We start from the raw sequence: 19473 nt of genomic DNA on the forward strand, positions 1-19473 counted from the left end.
TTTTTTAAATGGTTGCATTAGTCTTTTTTTTTTATATTTGTTTGAATGGCTGTAAGCCGCCCAGAGTCATACATATGAGATAGATGGCTATATAAATTTGAATAATAAATTCAAAAGGCCATGTAAGAATAACCCATCAACTCTTCTAATTTAATCAACACTTAGACAGACACAGTTTCTCCCTTTCCTTCTTTACAACTCCACTGTATGCTGAAACTGTTCAGATTGCTTTTCCAGCCTCCCTTCATGCCATACAAGCGCTGGCTATTAATTCTGACAAAATTAGCAACCGAGCTGGGCTGTTGCGATCTGTGGCCGAAATGCAGATGGGAGCAATGTTTATTTGCAAACAATATTCTCCAATCCATTTATAGTCGCGTTTGATAAATATCCTCAAACTGGGGCTACCAGACTCAAAGAAATTGCAGAAAACTTTGCATTAAGGAGGGAGCATTTGTGAATCCAGGGGATGCTCCCAAACGATCTCTGTTGGGGAAGTCTCAATTTCTTTTCCTCCCTCACAGGCAAACCAAAACTACAGATTTCTACTCAGACACTTAATCCTGAACCAGTCAATTTTTTTAATGCTCTTTCCCAGGCTAAATGATGGAACCTCCATGCTCCAAAGCAGTATACCCTGGAATATCCATAACTGGGTGGACCCCCCCCCCAAAAAATAAACCTCCAGTTCCACTGCCTTATGGTCCTGCTTTATGAGCAAAATTTAAGATGTGTGGAAATGAGGAATAGCTAACATTTTGTGATGGAATGGAGTTATGAAGGCCAGGCTCAGGAAGATAAACATTTTCTTAGCTCCCCAGAAGAGCGTGGGAGGAACAAGAGGATGAGACTGGCACCTCCCTGAGGAATTCATACTGTTGTGGCTGTCTGACTTTGGGAACTGGGGTTTCAGTCTGGGAAGATTCTTGCTAGAGGTTGTAGCTAATAAACATAACTGGACTGAATTTGCACTGTCTCTTGGAGTTCCTTGGGCTAGGCCTGACACATTTGCCTTTAACCTCCTTTTCTTTAGCACACAGATGCAAAATGTAAACTATGGGTGACTGCATTTTTAAAATTAAAATGCAAAAACCAGGGGAAAAGACAGGAACCCCCTGAGGGATACAGTCCCATCTACTTTGTGTCGGTGCCTGACCTCGTGTCTTTCTCCTTCCCTTTCCCTGAACCAGATGGGCCTTGAGCCTTATCCAGAAAAGCCCTTCCGTCGCTCACGTTCTTTGGACGTGCTCCCAGCTAGATACCCTCCTCTCCAAATCTGAAAACATTTCTGAATTTCTACCAGCAGGTGAGCTGACGAGCCTGGATTTTTCTGCAGTTCCTGCCTAGAGGGCTGGAGAGTCTTTAGGCCTGTCGCAAGTCAACGGAGAGACGAAGCAGGAAGAAGTTGGAGGGGAGAAGAAAGAGTTGAGCGAGTGGCCACCGTCTTGTGGCTTCTGAAACCTAACTCTTTCCTCCCACTCGCTCTCCATCTTTCCTGGGAAGGAGAAACAGAAGAAGCGTCTTTCCTGGGAAGGAGAAAGCAAAGCAGAAGAACAAGCTTGACTTCAAGAACCGCAAGCAAAAAGGAGAGGCGACGCAGAAGAAGGAAGGACCGTCAACCTAGCTCGAACACAGATGCTGACATGCAATTCAAGCAGACATTCTTCAGTTCGAACCATCTGGGCACCTGAATACACCACTATCATGATCATACTGTGTTTTTCCCCCCCCCTTTCCCTGTGTATCTTTTCTTGTAACTCGTATCCTTTCCATTAGAAGCCGGCAAGATATCTTAATGATGAGTTTCTCATTTATGGAGAACGCAAATTGGCAGCAGGCCATTCTGGATGTTTATTTACTAACAATTATATCCCACCAAGCTCTAGAGATTCTGGGCGGCTGACGTCCAAATAAACACCAAAACAATCATCGTCGTCGTCGTTAGCAGAAAGAGAACAGTAATATAAAAACAAGGGGTTACAAAAACACAGGAGGGTTAAAAACAATCCATGGCGTGCCTCTTAATCTCCTGATGCTCTCTTAAAGAGATGGGTCTCTCCTGCATTACAAAAAATTAAAAACCCAAACGCAGGAAGTTTATCTGATGGGAAGACAAGATAAAAGTGCTTTAAAAATACCTAAACGGATGGGATTGGAATTAGCCGGGATTAATTTAAATCCCATCAGTTTCTAACAGGGCTGTCTGAGCGTAACTTCCTCCGGATCCCGCCTGCCGGTTCGTAAACCAGAGGAATGAGTTTAGGATGCCGTTAATACAGAATCTGTTCCTTGGGGTGGAGACAGGCTTGCGTCTGTCCACCCCAGGATCGGACCTGGAAAGTGGTCCATGCAGATGCCAACCCAGATCTAGGAGGGGTGCCAATCAAGTGTGTGACGTGCTCCTACGACTTTCAGCAACAGCTGGAGGAGTGGGAATCAGCTGGTGACCCTCATTCCATCATGGAGATGGACATTCACCATAAGCAAATGGGGTGGGTGGGGAGAGTTCGTCACAGTAGCAGGAGGGGGTGTCAGGACAGGACATGGATTCATCTATCTGGCTTTTAGTGTGACGCATAGCCCATCGTTGTCACAATTAAGAGTCTACACCTGTAATGGTACGTGGGAAAGACCTTGGGAGACTGGGCCAAGTGACACTGCCTAGGGAACAGTCAGATAAGAGGCAGCTGAGCCCACGGATGAATAATGGGCAGAGCAAGAGGCTCAGAAGGGGCCCTCTCTAGTTTCTCGGGCTGTAAAGGAGACTGTGGGAGAATTGAAGTTGCAGATTTGCCAGATTCTGTCAATGTAGCATTATAATAAAGTAGAATTCGCTCATCTGGTCGTGATTCCTATCTGGTTGCCCCACAAGGCCGACATCACCTTAGCACACTCTGTCCATTTATCCAACTGTGTGCTACTAGATAAAGCAGAGTTCAACAATCCTGACTTCACGTGACATGCGAACCCCATCTTGATGGAAGTATGTGCAGAGGAAGGCCCCCAAGAAACCAAGGGACACTCAGATCTGTCTTATAGGATGCCCACGCTCAGGCCACAGCCAGAGCTTGTTGGGCGTGCAAGGAAGGCACACGTTAGTTGCACAGAGGAAGGCCGTTGCCTGCAGTTCGTGAGCTGCTAAAAAAGTAGCCAGCCGAATTTCCCACTCTCTCTGACTACAAATTAAAAAAAAAAAAAATTAAGCCCGCCGTTTGCAAGCAAAGCGTTTTGCTCCTTCGCTGGCCCCGAGACTCCGCAGAATGCAAACAATCCCGCAGGCCGGCAAAACAGTTTAGTGGAAAGGGAAAATTCTACGGCGGTGGGTGTTTTTTTTTTTTTCGGTGGAGGGGGGGTGCAGAGAGACCCCCTTTGCTTCCGCTCCTTTGCTGTTAATCAGATTCTAATTGCATTCAGCACGATGCCAGAGGTGCCTGCAGCCAATAAGGAGGTGATGGCAGGCAGATGACAGAAGCTGTCAAAATAGCCTCCGAAATGGGGGTCTGGGGAGGGGGGACTTGATGATAATGCGAAAATGAGATACAAAACTAGGGGGCAGAGGGGGAGGTGTGGAAATGGAAACCTTCCCCCCCCCCTTCTCTGGCTACTGGCAATATTTACTTAGAATTTACAATGCACAGAGAACACTTTAACATTACATCCCTTTAAAAAAAAAAAAAGAGGGACCGGTGGAGGATGAGGTGTTCTCAGCTAAGAGGGGGCTATTATCCCCATTTTGCTGACGGGGAACCGAGGCCTGAAGCGGCGAGCGGAAGCAGGAGAGGCGGAACAAGCAGAAATCGCCAATCTTGGAGTGGAGTTAAGCCAGAGGTCCTTTTCACGCCATGGTTCTAGTCCTCATGTTCAAAAGGAAGCTGCGAAGAAAGTTCAAGGGCTGGGGGCTAAAATGGCCAGCAGATGCCCTGCTCCTCTGGAGACCGTGGGCAAAATCAGACCATGCTGGTGCAGGATTTTGCAAAGCATTCAGTGGTGACTTTCTCTAGATGAAACTGGGTGTAATGGTCTGTGGGAATGGCCTTGGGAGACAGGAGGAAGAGACGCAGGCAGGACAATCGGTGTGTAAAAGATGTCTCAGCCCACAGAAGGAGCGCGGGCATGGGAAACCTTTCAGAAGGGACCTTCCCTAATTTTCCAGAGAGTAAAAGGAAAGGAGGGGAGAAATACCTTCAATCTTGCAAGACTCTGTTAATATAACCTTACAGTAAAGATAGAGACAGTATTCCCGGCTGTGCTTCTTGTCTAGACTACCTTGCAGGGGGCTAACACCAGGCAAGCTAAATGCATTTCAGCTCAGCGACTTCTCAGCAATGGTCAGGCTGGCTGGGCAATTCCAGGAAGTGATATTTTCCCAGCTGGGGGTCCCCAGGTTGGAAATCCATTTCCAACATCCAACCTGAACCTACTTTTCTATAACTTTGGGGAAGAAGGGGGTGCAGCCTGAATAGAAAAGCAATCGTTCTTCTACTACCTGCCCGGGAAAAGTGTGTGTGCGGGGGGGCTGCTTTGCCGCTCCTTCAGATACATATGGCAACAAAGCCCAGCCTCTTCCCCACCCATCCTTGCTAAGCTTCACTGGAACAGACACAACACAGTCCTGCATGACAGCACGGAATTAATACCATTTTGGGGGAAGCTGGCAGTGAATAATGAGTGCCTGAAATACCTTGCTTCAATTTGCCTTTTTAACTCTTTGGCTGCTGTGGCTCTCTGGGACGTAAGCCCTTCCCTCCCCGGGGGGAGAAATCGGTAGCAATGTCAGGCTACGGGAGCTCTCCAGGCAAGGAAACTTCCCATGGGGTTCCTTCCCTTCTTCTCCATCACTCTTCCCCATTCATTTGCCCTCTTCTGTGCAATGAATGGGGGTCAAGGGCCCATACATGGATACACAACCAACACCAATCCCCCTTGAAATGAAAGAGGGAGAATAAAATGAGAACCCACAAGATGTGCTGAAGTCACTACTGCCTTGCTCGAATTCTGCTGCTCTCTCGCTCGGTGCAAAGGATGTACAGGGAGTCCTCGTTTAGCGACTGCCTTGCTTAGTGACCGTTCACAGTTACGACAGTGATGAAAAAGTAACTGTCTGGCGCCCAGAGTCACTTGCTGAGACGGGATTAAATCAACAAATAAATAAAGTAGCATTAACAAAAAAATAATATTCTGACAATATACTGGGCTGAAACAGAGGCGAAAGGGCTTGCCTCCAATGATGGAGGCTTGTTGCTGATGGGAATCTCAGCTTTCCCGTAAACGTATCTGCCTCTTCCAGTGGACCACCCTCCAGAGGTACTCATGGGTCAGCAGGAGATGGGTAGGCAGAAACGATTGGAGGAAAGTGGTCCCTTTGACACCCAGGCCCTATTCATGCTGGGTTTTGACCCTTCTTCTCCTTACTGACTTCGAATCTCTTCTGTTTTGAAAGTTCATATTTCTAGAATACGCCAAGGGGCTCTAAGCAGACCTGTTGCTTCCATTGGAAAACGGAGCCAGGATGGATCACTTTGGACCACTGAACATTTTGGGATTTTTTTTGTGGGGGGGAGGAGACACCATCCCTTCTGCATCCCTTTCAACTCGATTCTTCAATCCCCATTGATTGGATCTGGACAAGGGAGCCAGTCTAATAAATCCAAAGCAAAGCTTTGTACTCTTCTAATATTTTGTTGAGCTATTTTAGAGAAAAAAAAAAGCCTACACAAAAGGAAAAATGTTTCTGCAGACAAATATTAAAAAAACGGGCATCCTCACCGCAGGCTTTTTTTCCCCTCCACCTCTCCCAGCCAGCTCCCAACTGTACTTTTTAACCTTTTCAACCATCTACCAATTCCTCAGCCCACGTCGCATCTTCTTTCCTGCAAAGCTCAGGAGCGCCCCCTGCAGATTCGAGAAGAAAAACTGGCATTGCATCAATTTTCAGTGGCTGGAAGTCGATCCAGCTAGCAAGCAGATCCTAAGGCTTGATCGGATGTATGTAACTCTAATGTAACTCTAAAGTAGTGTTTTTTCAACCTTGGCAACTTTCAGATGGGTGGACTTCAACGCCCAGAATTCTGGGCGTTGAAGTCCACCCATCTTGAAGTTGCCAAGGTTGAAAAACACTCTTCTGCATCCACACTTACTCCTGTGAAAACCAGGAGTGCCCTCTAAAGCCCTCTTCAAGTTATTACTGTTATTAAAAAATGTTAAAGAGCACTCAAAGCAGCTATGCGAAGACCTGGTTTTCTGGAAAAGGTGGAAGGAAGGAGAAGAAGAGGATGAGCAAGGGGGATGGACTCAGTTACAGATGCCATGGGGGCACCATTAGAAGGCCTTGAAAGACCAGGTTGGGGACAGGTCACCATGATGAAAATCTATTTATGTGGTTGCTAAGAGGTGACACTGACTTGAGGGCACGTAAACACTCACTCACTCAATGGAAAGATCCAGCTCCCTTGAGAAGTCTATAATGGAGGGAAAGATGGAAGGAAAGAGAAGAAGAGGATGACCAGCAGCAAGGCGGATGGACTCAGTTACAGCGGCAATGGGTGTACCATGAAAAGATCTGAATGAGTAAATTTGGGACAGATCGTCATGGAGAAAATCGATCCATGTGGTCGCTAGGAGTCCATGACAACTTGACAGCACATAATCAATCAATCAATCAATCAATCAATCAATCAATCAATCAAAGCAGCTAACAAAAAAACACAAAAAATTGTGTGCAGTTTCTACTGCAATAGCACGGCAAACTTAAGAACCAATGATTTAACTGATTTTCCTGCACACTGCAGAGGGTTGGACTAGATGTTCCTTGGTGTCCTTCCCAACTCAATCAACTTTTCGATTATCTTCTGTCAAGTTTTTCCTTACAAGAAAGCAGAGCATTGAGACTTTCCTTACAGGAAAGCAGTTTTGGCGGAATGCAGCTTAAATCCACCATTCTGGGTCCTTCACCCTGAAAGGGCAGAGACTGTTTTCTATGCAACCACCATTTTCAAGAGCACCTTCAAATCCCTGCTCATCCTTCGCTTCTGAAGGCTAAACAGGCCCTATTCCCCCCCCTGTTTTTACAGGGCTTCGTTGCTGGCTCATGGATTTGAACCTGTTTTTAGCCTGCCTAAATCTTTCTTCAAGTGTGGTGCTTAGAACTCGACACACCAGCTGAGGTGAAGTCTGACCATAAGAGAACTTTGTGTGTTTTGGAAATTATATATTTTTTGGCTTCATCCTAGATTTGCCTTTCCTGGTTCCAAAGCCACAAAGCCATCACCACAGACTTCATCTTATGTGCCTATTAATTGTTGGGTTCATTCCTGTTTTCATTTCATAGAGTTTCTTCAAGGAGAATCACACACCCTTCCTTCAAAAGAAATATCAGGCATCTCTCGCTGTCGAGCTGCCAAAGAGGAACGCTCAAGGCCATCCTAAACTTGCGGTTTGCAGGGAGATTATTGTATGCCCAAAGATGGAAAGATTCGACATTACCCACAGTGGAGGAACGGACGGTGAAGATGATGGAACTTGCAGAGATGGCCAAACTGATGTCTTTGATCAGAGGAAAGACAATCTAAGTTTATTGCTGACTGGAACCCCCTTATTGACTTTTTGCGTGAAACAGAAAAAAAATGAACTTTTGATAGATGGTTTCGAGGATTACAAAAAAAAAGATTATAGAAAAAAATGAAAGTTATGCTGTAACCATAGAGTGAGAGGTAAATTAAATGCATATAAATTTATATGTACGCTTATAACTGCTGTAAAGAAAATCAGAAGCTATTTATTTATATTTTCTTTCTTTTTTTCCTGCACTTTTGGCTTTGTCATTTTTCTTTTCTTCTTTTTTTATTTTAAATATGAGTTTCTGTGAGTTTTTACCTTTCTTAATTAAAATCTTAATAGAGTAATACGAAAAGAAAAATAAATACAGGGAAGAAAGACAGAAAAAGCTGAAGGGATTCACGGTGATATTAACAGGTGTGAAAATTAATTTCAGCATTCCAATTTTTTTTGGACCCTCCAATAAAATATTTACCAATCAAGAGTCCCTCTTACTGGGAATGACCGAGGCACCCTTCACTTGGCACCCACAATTTGGGGGGAGTGAACTGGGCTGCCTTCTGACATAAAATCCCACCTTGCCGAGTGAAAGACGTGCCTTTCATCCATTTTTTTTTTAAATATGAGAGGCATCCCTCTTGCTTACCTGAAAAGTTCCCGGATCTCTTTCACGGTGGCCTGGAAGGGGATATTCCGCACCAAAATCTTGGAATTCGCCTGCTTCCTGCTGACTTGCGTCTTGCGTGCTGATGTCACCGTGGACCTAATGAACCAAGAGAGGTGGCATCGGTGCCATGCTATTTTCTTGAATCAAGCGTGAGACAGAAGCCGAGTCCAGTTGGCATTTTAGCTCAAGGAGAGCTCTGAGTCTATTGAGGATTGAAAGGGGCCAAACCATCCAGCATCTGCCAACCTAACAGAGTATTAACACCAAGAAGCAACTCCCATCATGGTCTGGACCAACAGAAATTGCAGTTCCTCCAAATCCAGAGGCTGTCAGGTTGATGCTAAGGGATTCTTGTTCGATATCTGTGATGGTATGTGGGAAAGACCTTGGGAGACTGGGTCAAGAGACGCTGCCAAGGGAACAGTCAGATAAGAGACAGCATAGCCTGCAACAAGAGGTTCAGAAAGGACCCTCCCTAGTTTCTTGAGCTGTAAAGGAAACTGGGGGAGAGATGTACTTCCAGACTTGCGTGATTTGGTCAATGTAGCTTTACAATAAAGTAGAATTAGCTCATCTGGTTGTGATTCCTATCCAGTTTACCCTGGAAGGCCGACATCAACATCTCCCTCCCACCCCCTCTCCTTTACAGCCCAAGAAACTAGGGAGGGTCTCTTCTGAGCCTCTTGCCCCACCCACGATCCAGCTGTGGGCTATGCTGTCTCTTATCTAACCACTCCCTTGGCAGCTTCTCTTGACCCAGTCTCCTAAGGTCTTTCTCACATTCCATCACAATATCTGAGATCAAAAAGGGTAGTTTCAAACCTGACTTCAGGATTGGTGGAACTTGGAATCAGACCCTCCCAAACTCAGTTGCCAGGATGCATTTAGGCCCTGCGGAAGGCATTTGGATGAAGATTCTCCAACCTGGCCTGAACACGATGAGGAACAGAAGTGACTCTTCTCATCAAGATTGAGAAACTTACTTGATGGCTCTTTCGGAGATTTTCACTTCCAGCCGATGGCCATCCACGGAGCAATCCTGAAGAAAGCAAATTTTAATGATGCAATGGGACTGCTGGAAACCTTTCTTTCAATAAAATGTTGCAACGGGCACCCAACGAACTAACTACAGAAACAGGCTGTCTGTCACACTGATACAAAGGGGGCCTAATGAATTAGAGAGCAGGGTTTCAGCACAACATTTTAAAGAGATGTTGTTAACATAAAGGTCAAGTGTATGATTGATAAACTAGACACAATGTAGGAGCGTGCTGGGTCCAACAGATCAATCTCCCTTAGCTGGGATGTCCCCCGTTCATTGGTGGCTGAGGAGAATTAAATCCATCACAGCTGGAGGACACCAAGTTCAGGAAGGCTGGTCCTTGCCAGCTGAAAATGAAAGGGGAGCAAAGAAGGTAGCAAGATTGAGATAATAAATCAATAATGTTTACTATGCTAAATAATATTCCAAGGTGGAAAGGGTTATCCATGAACTCTATTTCAGTCCTTTCAGGATCCATCATGGAGAAACCTTGAAAGGGACATAAAAAGCAAGTAAACCAAGTGTGCCTAGGAACTTGCTTTATCCTAGGCAAAGCCACCGGTCCATATTTCCAATCACCTTTTCAAGGACTTTGCCAGAACGTCTTTCCTACCCCCCTGGCTTTTTCCAGGAGGGGCAGATCTCGTCTGTGCAAAATAAATGTTGTCTTGCTTCGGTCCATCAGCCACCACGCAAGAGGCCACCACTGTGTCAGCCCTGCGAGGTAGTCCAGACAAGAAGCACCAACCATGAGTACTAACATGACCTTTACATTAACAGGATCTTGCAAAGCTGATAGTATTTCTCCCCTCCTTTCCTTTTACTCTCCAGAAAACTAGGGAGGGTCCCTCCTTCCTTCTACGGGCTGAGATACCTTTTGCGTGACGGTTGTCTAGGCTGTGGCTCTTCCTCCTGTCTCCCAAGGGTCATTCCCACAGACCATTACACACCGTTACCTGTAGTTGCTTCACAGCTCTCTGGGCATATTCCGGCTTCTTGTATTCCACAAATCCAAACCCCATGGAGAGTAGGTTGCCTAAGAAGAAGGCCAGAAGAACATCAGAAATCGATTTACGCTAAGAGACCGCCCTGGTCCTCCTCTAGCTTAGGGTTAGCTTGCTGTGAGTCAGATCTCTATCTAACAACCTGGTAGATGAGATTGTTTAATCGAAGAAAGCCAGAGCATGCCAACCCTGCAGGATCAAAGTGACTGGACAGATGTTATGTGTGACAGGCGACCCTGCAACTAACAATATAAGAACAGAGTAAAGGCGTACATAAGATTTGTTTTATACCACCCAGAGTCACCGTGTGAGATGGACAGCTATATAAATATGATAGATAGATAGAGAGAGAGAGAGAGAGAGAGAGAGAGAGATCGAACATTTTGTGGTTTACTAAGCAAAGATACAAGCCTAAAACAGTTTTCCCTTCAAAGCATCCAAGAAGAAGCAACTAGCCTCACCTGATGGCTGAATTCACACAACCCCATTTCAGCCTGGACCAACACATTACCTGACCTCTGTTACGTTATTACAATATATTATGTTGTGTTACGGACTAACATGTTAAGTGACTCGGCTTCTGTTCTTCTGTTGAGCTTTACAACTCCATCCATCCTGCAAACATTTCCTGGTTCCCCCTTTCCTTGCTTTGCACCCCCAGTTCTGGCCCTGCTTCCCTTCCTTCCATAGGTGCTGCAAGGGTTCTTCAGTCTCTTCCTCTTCCTTCAGAGAAGCAGCAACGCTCATCCCCGCAAGAATGAACAGAGAGATGGATGAATGATAAGTATTTCCACGTACTTTGGAAAATGTAAAGGGACACCATTGCTGTGGGGAATAAACTTAACAGGTGGGAAGGACAGCTGTTAAGAAACAAATGTACTTCTGTCAAGATATCCCCACCACTTCTAGCTTCTTGGTCAGTCTAAGGCAGTGTTGTGCAAACTTGGCCACTTTAAGATGAGTGAACTTCAACTCCCAGAATTCCCCAGGCAGCATGGCTGGCTGGGGAATTCTGGGAGTTGAAGTCCACTCATCTTAAAGTGGCCAAGTTTGGACAACACTGGTCTAAGGCAACACTTCCCAATTTTCTGCCTAATGTTGGGGTTGGATGTCAGCTCTTATAATTCCCAGATAGTTGGTCAACCAGTGGGGCGTTACAGGAATTGAAGTCTAACACACCCCCAGTACAACAGAACTCCGGGGACAAAATCAGAGAACATACCAGCTTTATCTTTCTTCTTCGAGATGGTGCAACTGCGCACGACGCCAGCTTTGGAAAAAACCTGGAAGAAGAAAGATAAATGTGCTTTAGCTTTATTCCCCTGTATTATACCTCCCTGCTTTTCTACCGGGGAGAAGGACAAAGGGAGAGAAAGTAACGAAGATGTTATGTGACAACAAAAATCTACACTAGCAAACTTATGTTGCCAAGTGAATAGTCAGATAAGAAACAGCAGAGCCCGCAGCTGGATTGCGGGCAGGGCAAGAGGCTCAGAAGGGACCCTCCCTAATCTCTCAGGCTGTAAAAGGGACAGGGGGAGAAATGTATTTTCAGACTTGCAAGACTGATGTCAGCCTTGCTAGATAAACCAGAAAGGAATCATGACCAAATGAACTAATTCTACTTTATTGTAAGGCTACATTAACAGAATCTTGCAAGTCTGAAAGTACATCTCTCCCCCCGTCTCCTTTACAGCCCAAGGGAGGATCCCTTCTGAGCCTCTTGCCCTGCCCATTATCCATCTGTGGGCTATGCTGTCTCTTATCTGACAGTTCCCTTGGCAGCGTCTCTTCGCCCAGTCTCCCAAAGTCTTTCCCACATACCATTACAGAGTCATGAAATTGCAGAAAACTACCTCTTTTAGAGTGTCCTCTGTAGTGCTGAAGTTGAGGTTTTTAATGAAAATGGTACACCCTGGAAGACTTTCTTCTTCTTCTTCTTCTTTTTCTTCTTCTTCTTCCTCCTCCATTTCCTTCTGAGCATCACTGTTCTCAGAAATCCCTACAAGAGAAGAGAGGATAGGTAAATCTAAGGCAGAAAATCCTTCGGACTCAGCTTGGCTTTCAAAAAGGTTGATGTTACAAGTCAGCAACCAAAGGAGTGAACCCACAGAGCAGAGGCCAACTCCTCTAGGGTGGTTCAAAGAAACAAGAGCAGGAGGCATCTGTTGGCTGAAAAAAGATACCAGTGGAACTGTGGAATCCAAAAATTCTCATCTAAAGCCAAGGAATGAATAATTGTACCACAGTGCTCACAGGCTGTGTCAAGGAGGTAGCCCAAAGGCACTAGTCCTCATGAAAATCCTAAAAAAAAGCTGTAGTACTAACAGATCTAGAGGATGTCAAATTAGAGAGGATTGTCTTGGTTAGTCTTGAAGTACTGCAGGCATAGAGAAAAAGAAACGACGTGTTGGCATGTGAATTTCACCTCTTAACACAAATACATGCTAGGACTTTTTCAGCTAGGCACCATTTCATATGACCAGCCTTTTCCAACATAAAGTCTGAAAAGATAATGTATGAACACATTACCTATTAGATAGGTATCTGCCCTCTTTTTTGAGCCCCAGGAAAAGAGATGAGATTAGAGCTGGGGAAAGGGGGACCCTCACCCAAACTACAGAAGTGTGTATGTAAGAAAAGGAGTTCATCTTATGAAGCTCTTTTCTGCAGAGAAATTTATCTCTGTTTCTCCCCTGGATACTGGAGGCTTACGGCCTTATGAGCTGCAAGATTTCTACATGCTTTGGAAATTAAAACCCTTTATTTAAAGGTCTCAAATGTGGGAAAGAGAGAAACTATGTGCTGGGAACAATATATGGGGCACACCCACAGCTTTAGCTTTCTCTTTCATTCTCCCTCCCTTACAAAACAAACACAATGCTTTTTTTTTTTTTAATCAGTTTTTAAAAACCAAAGGAGAAGGGAAGGAAATGAACAAGGAAGGGGATGTTGCTGGAATGAGGAATCTGGGAATTCATAGCAGAGTTTCAAATCCTGAATTGACAGAGAGGAACTGACTCATACATTGTGTTAGGGTACAGTTTAATTATGATTAAATAAACCATCTGCTTAGCTTCACACAAAGCCATAAACCATAGCTTATAAACAAGGGTAAGAGTCACAGGAGATGCTCAACCGCTCTTTTTTACTAGACATTTCTAACGTAATTCAGCCCTTGCTGGACCAATCTAGCATCCTGCCAAGATACTGGTAACCAGTTCGGGCTCACCGATGATCTGTCTAGCCAACTGAATGTAGTCTTCATTCCAGAATGAGGTGCCCCACGAATTGCTAGCATTCGTAAGGGTGCTCATCGGAACAAACAATAGAAATTAGAAGCTGGAAGACAAAACTTAGAAAAACAGTGCAAAAGCTAAGCCTGCTCAAGGTCACCCCAAATGTACCAGGGACAAGGAGAAAGGCTGGTGGACAGGAAACATGAAATGGGAAGCTGGGGTTGGAATCGATGCTAGGAGACAACCGCTACCATTGCAATACGGTAAATATCGATTACGAGAGGCGTTGGCAATGTTTATGTAATCTTAAATATGTCAAATGTTGCTGATCATTATAAAATATTGTATAAGAAATAGCAGAAACAGCAGTTAGAGATCATCATCTAAGGCGGGGTTTCTCAACCTTGGGAACTTTAAGATGTGTGGACTTCAACTCCCAGAAACCCATGAAGAATCCATGAAGAAAAGAGAAACAGGAAAAAATGTATGAAGAAAAGTTAAGAAAAGGGAGAAAGATAAAAGAAAATGTGCAAGTAACAGTACAGATAGAAAAAGGAAAAAAGAAAAAAAGATTTAAAGGAACTACGTCTGATCTTCTTTACAGCAGTTACAAACAAATTGATTGCTTCTCCTACCTCTTTAAAGTTACAACATGGTTCTCTTCTTCCCATATTCAACCCTTTTTAATCAGCAGATCCAAAAATCACCAACTCGTTTTTCTCCCATTTTCAGCAAAAAGTCCATAAAGGGTTTCCAGGTGTTTATAAAAAGTGCTTATTGTTTTATCCCTGATCAAACAGGTCAATTTGGCCATTTCCGTGAATTCCACCACCTTCATGATCCACTCCTCACTATCTTGACTTTTTTTGACTCTCTCCCTGCAGACACTACTGTTCTTGGGTCAGCAGATCCAGATTTGTCAAGATGCTTCATTTCCTTGTATTCTAGGAGTCTTTAATACTGTATCTTCTGGGGAAAAACCCACCGAACACATAACCAGACAGAAGGGATTCCACGTCGGCCACATCAGCTCCCCAAACATACCTCTCTGGGTCTGTTCCTCGCCTTCCGTTTGCTTTTCAACCTTGGACGCTTTTCCCCCCGGACTGGAAAAGACCCCCATGGGTGCCCATTCGAGGTAGAGAGGGATATGCTGGAACTGGGCAAGGGAAAAAAAAAATCAGTGCAAAGAAGTTAAAGTGAGCCAGGAAAAATGTTTGGTACAAATCAGCGCAAGGATAAAAAGTGGTGTCTGATTCGATGATGGCCCCAAGATCTGTTTAAGTTGGGGGGCCAACTAATGCTGAAAAGTGGGTAGGATATCCAAGTGCCCTACAGAGTGGCCATCATCCAATTGCCAGGCCTGGCTGCCACCGGGTTCATGCCACCTTCCCTGCCCCCTGTGCCCATACCTTGGAGTAGGCCAACTTGGTGAATGCCCTCTTCGCTTCGGTGGGTTCCAGGAATTCCACGAGGGCTGTCACCCCTCCTTCTGGAAGCAGCACACGCCCGAGGTTCCCAAAGCTCCCAAAAACCTCCTCCAGCTCCTCCACCTTCGTGCCAGCAGGCAGGTTCTTCACCAAAATCACCGTCTTGCTCCGCTCCCCAGCAGCCTGGAAGAAGGGACAGAAGGGGAGAGAGGCTGCATTGCCAGCCGAATGGTTGAAGAACCCATTCCTACGTTCACCCGAAAGGCTACGAAGGCAAAGGATCTTGCAGCCCAAGAGAGGCGCGCTTGCCGATTTGAATGCTTCTCCGTTGGGAACGCCTCCCTGCGTTCAGAAAGCGGGGGGATCAGAGAATCGTAGCTTTCTGAAATTTCTAGCTTCTGGAGCACAGGAATGTTTTAACAAAATGCGCTCTATTGAGTTCTCTTTTCTGACAGCTTCCACCAACTTTCGGGCTGATGTCACCAATTTAGGGAGAAAGGGCAAGGGTTTGAACGGCCACCGGTCTCTTACCTGGCTGAAGGAATCCAGACAGACGCCGTTTTCAAGCAGGAACTGGCGCACATTTTGAACGAGCTCAGTCTCCCCGAGAGCCACCCTCACGGCCACGCTCCCCTTGCCCTCCTGTCAAAGTGAAAAGGCGGCTCTCTTAAGATGCCTACAGTGGTGTGAGCCTCCAACGACCAGTGAGACGGATGGAGGAGTTGCAGGGAAGAAAGCAATTATACGTAATTCCAAAACTAACAAGCCCATCTTCATCTGTTGGAAAGACCTCAAAAGCAAGAGCGAATTCACTGTCTCCCTACCTCATGAGCTCCAGCAGTAGCAATTCATTTTAAGTTTTTTTCTAGCATTCAACAAAATTCTGCTTTCCTGTAACTTCCAGAGTGAGCCAAACCTTTCAAATTTGCGCTTGGAACAAGTCAAAGATATGATAAAATGGGCTAAAAACCTTGGGTATGATATACCAATGGAACCGTGGGAGAATACGTAGATGAAAAGACTGAAATTTATATTGTGTTATAACCTTAGAGAGAATTTTTATAAAACGGTGTATCGTTAGTACCCGTCACCAGAAAAATTATGTAAAATGTATAAAGGTACTTCGAATTTATGTAGGAAATGTGAACCACAAGAGGGGACTTTTTACCATGTTTGGTGGACTTGTAAAAAAAAAGGCTCAAATTCGTGCTTGGACGGCTTTTGCAACAGAGAAATCACAACACTTGCAAAGTCAAAACAGCCTGCTTTAGAAGTAATTACTTCATTAATTAGAGAAGAAGTAATGACACGCATGAAAACAGCTTTTTTTCAAAGGGGCAGCGATAGAAATGGCTACAAGGAATACGGAAGGAAGTAAACTCAAAACCGCTGCTTCCCATTTGCAATGCTTGACACACCCTTTCCAAAGACCGCAACTTTGCACCTCATTTCTGAGATAACACAAATAAATACAGTGGAAGCTGGAGTTACGAATTTAATCCGTTCCGTGACTCTGGTTGCAACTTGAATTGGTCGCAACACGAGGCAAATTTTCCCATAAGGTTCAATGTAATTACCGTTAATCCATTCTGGCATCCGCGGATCACGCGTCAGGGGTGGAAAAATGGCCGCGGACCACGCGTCAGGGGCGGAAAAACGGCCCCGGACCATGCGTCAGGGGCGGAAAATGGCCCCGGACCACGTGGCACGGGTGGAAAAATGGCCGCGGACCACATGGCACAGGCGGAAAATGGCCGCGGACCACGTGGAACGGGCAGAAAATGGCCGCGGACCACGTGGAACGGGCAGAAAATGGCCACGGACCATGTGCAACGGGCGGAAAAATGGCCACGGACCATGTGCAACGGGCGGAAAAATGACCGCGGACCACGTGGAACGGGCGGAAAATGGCCGCGGATCTGGTTCGTAAATCGAGGTGAGTTCGCAAGTCGAGGTAAATTTTTGGGGCCGGAGCTGGTCGTATCTCGAAAAATTCATAAGTAGGAGCATTCATAACTAGAGGTACCACTGTATGTTATTCTCAGCTACTCCTTTTTAGGAATCTGTCATCATTCCCCCTCCAGAGGGAACCAGGTTTGAGAAAATTACAATATTGCAAAACCACCACCTGTGAATGAGTTAAGGCAGTGTTTCTCAACCTTGGCAACTTGAAGATGGGTGGACTTCAACTCCCAGAATTCCCCAGCCAGCCATGCTGGCTGGGGAATTCTGGGAGTTGAAGTCCACCCATCTTCAAGTTGCCAAGGTTGAGAAACACTGAGTTAGGGGAACAAAAAATGTTCAGTGCAGATTTTTGGGCAGATTCTAGTTGAAGGGCAGAAGTTATTTAAATAAAAAAAAACTCACATGATCCAGCACTTGACTCTTAGTAGCGTTGTATTTCTGCGCAACAGCATCTGCCACAGCATTTGTTCCCATGAATAGGGTGTTCCAGTTGTGTGAACTAGGTGTAGGAGAAACATTGTGAGTCCTGCTGTTTGGGTAGACTGTAATGCCTTGACTTCAGGCTGCACTTCAACGGTCAAGCGGCAAACCTATTGCCCAGCTCCTGATCTTGACTGCTCGCCTGGTCACCATGGGTGATCGGAGATCCCATGCAGGCGAGCAAATGTGCTGGTGGAGGAGGGGGGGAAAATAGTTGGGCTCTCTTAAATCTAGAAGACCTCAAACATCCCTCCTCCATGCTACTCACATCCCTGGTCAAAAACGGGAAGAAAACTGGAAGAATAAGGATATTCCTACGGCGGAGGAACGAATTGTGAAAATGTCAGAATTTGCAGAAATGGCGAAACTGACCTGTTCGGTCAGAGAACAAACAATGAAGCAAGTTTTTGAAAGGCTGGAAACCTTACGTGGACATTTTGCTGGAAGAAGGAAAAAATGAATGGATGATTTATGATTTGAAGATGAAGAAAGATGCGGATCAAATGAGGGGCTGAGGGGATTTCTAAAGTATTTAAGAGGGAAGAGGGACAATGTCATTATCTGTTGCAAAGAAGATTGGAAGTCATTTCAATATTTCTTAAGTTTCGTTTTTCTTTTCTTGCCCTTTTTTCTATTTCTTTCTCTCTTTTTCTTTGTCTTTTATTATATGAAAACTTTTAATAGTTATAAAGAAAAGAGAGGAAGAAATCTGCATGGTTGGAAGCACAAACCTCAAACTGTTTGCTTTATCTCTGGATGCCTTTTGCTTCTTGTATGAAGAAGACCCTGCAGAATCCGAGCTCTGAGCTTCTTCCTTCTTGATGGTAGAAGGCAACACGTGCAGCATTCGGCCCTAGGAGACAAAATAAATACCGACTCTGGAATTCCGACCCTGGAAGAACAGGTGGAAAGCCCAAAGTTATCCTGGATCCTCGTCTTGGAAAAGCTCTCCAATGGATATCTGGTCCAACTCCATGGTCCCGCTCTCCACTTCTTCTCCAGAAGACGTCCGCTACTACACAGCTGCTCAGCGTCCACTCAGAAATGACACCACCCATCCTCATATTTCATGGAAACCTTTGTATGAAGCATTTGAACCTTCTCCTTCAGAGCAACGATTGGTTCGCATGGTCTGTGGTGGGAAAGGCCACTTCAGCCATTTTCCCCCCTGGACCCCTGCGATCAACCAGCTAGAGTTCAGAGGGAGAAAGGAAGCCCAGAATTTAAGACAGCATTTCCAAGTACCAGAACTCAGTGGACCTTGCTGGCAACCCTGTTCTTGGCTCTCCCCAGATCCTCCTTTCCTTGCCACCCTAAACAAAACTTTGCATTTATCTCTTTGCTGAGTTCAGCCCAGCTTATTAGGGATGTTATTTTCATCTGGTTCAACATGTTCTTGCTTCAAAGAAAATATGGCAGATACAGCAGCTGGTCCTTATCCCATAAGAAAAAGTGTCAAGTCCACAATGTCCAAACCGCAATTTAGAAGAATTCTTGCGAAACCAGGCCTGGTTCAGATAAATGCTCCTTTATTGGTTGGTACATGCAGCCTGAAGCAAAGCATTGCTAAAACTAAAGCCTGTGTAAAGTTCCCTCTACTTATTCCCCACCCCCCCCGCCCTTACTATATTGCCACCAAAACCTTTTCTCACAGAACGGTGGCCTTGTGCATTCCTCCCATTGATAACACAGTTCTTCCCAGCCTTCAGACCACCACCGGTTTTGTCTGCCTTCAGGACTTGCTGTAAATTCCCATATCAGTGTGAGCGCCTCTCCATCTCATAGCAATATCCCACGCACAACTATAAACGACCATCCCCCCCCTTCCCCGATACAAATGGCAGAATCAAATCAAGCAAACACCCATGGACTGCTACAGCTTTTTAAATTGACATTTGATTGATGCAGATTCTGACAAAAAGGCTACCATAAGGAAAGCATTTACATGGGAACTTTTCGGCCATCAGTGGAGCCCAAGAATGACTTCTCGATATATGGAAACCCGAGAGTCTCTGACTTCGCAGATCACCCTCTGTCTAATCCAGTTATTTCCTACTAGCTTCCTGGGGGCTGCTGTGTAAGATCTGCGGCA

The 19473-nt window shown here is 45.3% G+C and overlaps 1 protein-coding gene across 2 annotated transcripts in view; it reads right to left on the reverse strand.

Moving 5' to 3' along the window:
- RBM19 (RNA binding motif protein 19) overlaps nucleotides 1-19473 on the reverse strand; it is an 82610-nt gene that overhangs the window by 52054 nt on the left and 11083 nt on the right. For both annotated transcript variants that reach the window (XM_088143248.1, XM_088143247.1), the window contains exons 12-21: nucleotides 18113-18234; nucleotides 17304-17400; nucleotides 15468-15578; nucleotides 14919-15119; nucleotides 14551-14665; nucleotides 12124-12269; nucleotides 11490-11550; nucleotides 10220-10299; nucleotides 9205-9260; nucleotides 8201-8317 (exon numbers count right to left, since the gene is read on the reverse strand). In XM_088143248.1, the coding sequence (XP_087999374.1) occupies nucleotides 8201-8317; nucleotides 9205-9260; nucleotides 10220-10299; nucleotides 11490-11550; nucleotides 12124-12269; nucleotides 14551-14665; nucleotides 14919-15119; nucleotides 15468-15578; nucleotides 17304-17400; nucleotides 18113-18234 (1106 nt within the window). The remainder of the gene's footprint in view (nucleotides 1-8200; nucleotides 8318-9204; nucleotides 9261-10219; nucleotides 10300-11489; nucleotides 11551-12123; nucleotides 12270-14550; nucleotides 14666-14918; nucleotides 15120-15467; nucleotides 15579-17303; nucleotides 17401-18112; nucleotides 18235-19473) is intronic.

This window comes from Python bivittatus, unplaced genomic scaffold, assembly GCF_059951505.1.
Source record: "Python bivittatus isolate LINGU-HERP-01145 unplaced genomic scaffold, Pbiv_v1 ctg000280_np1212, whole genome shotgun sequence".
Lineage (NCBI taxonomy): Eukaryota > Metazoa > Chordata > Lepidosauria > Squamata > Pythonidae > Python > Python bivittatus.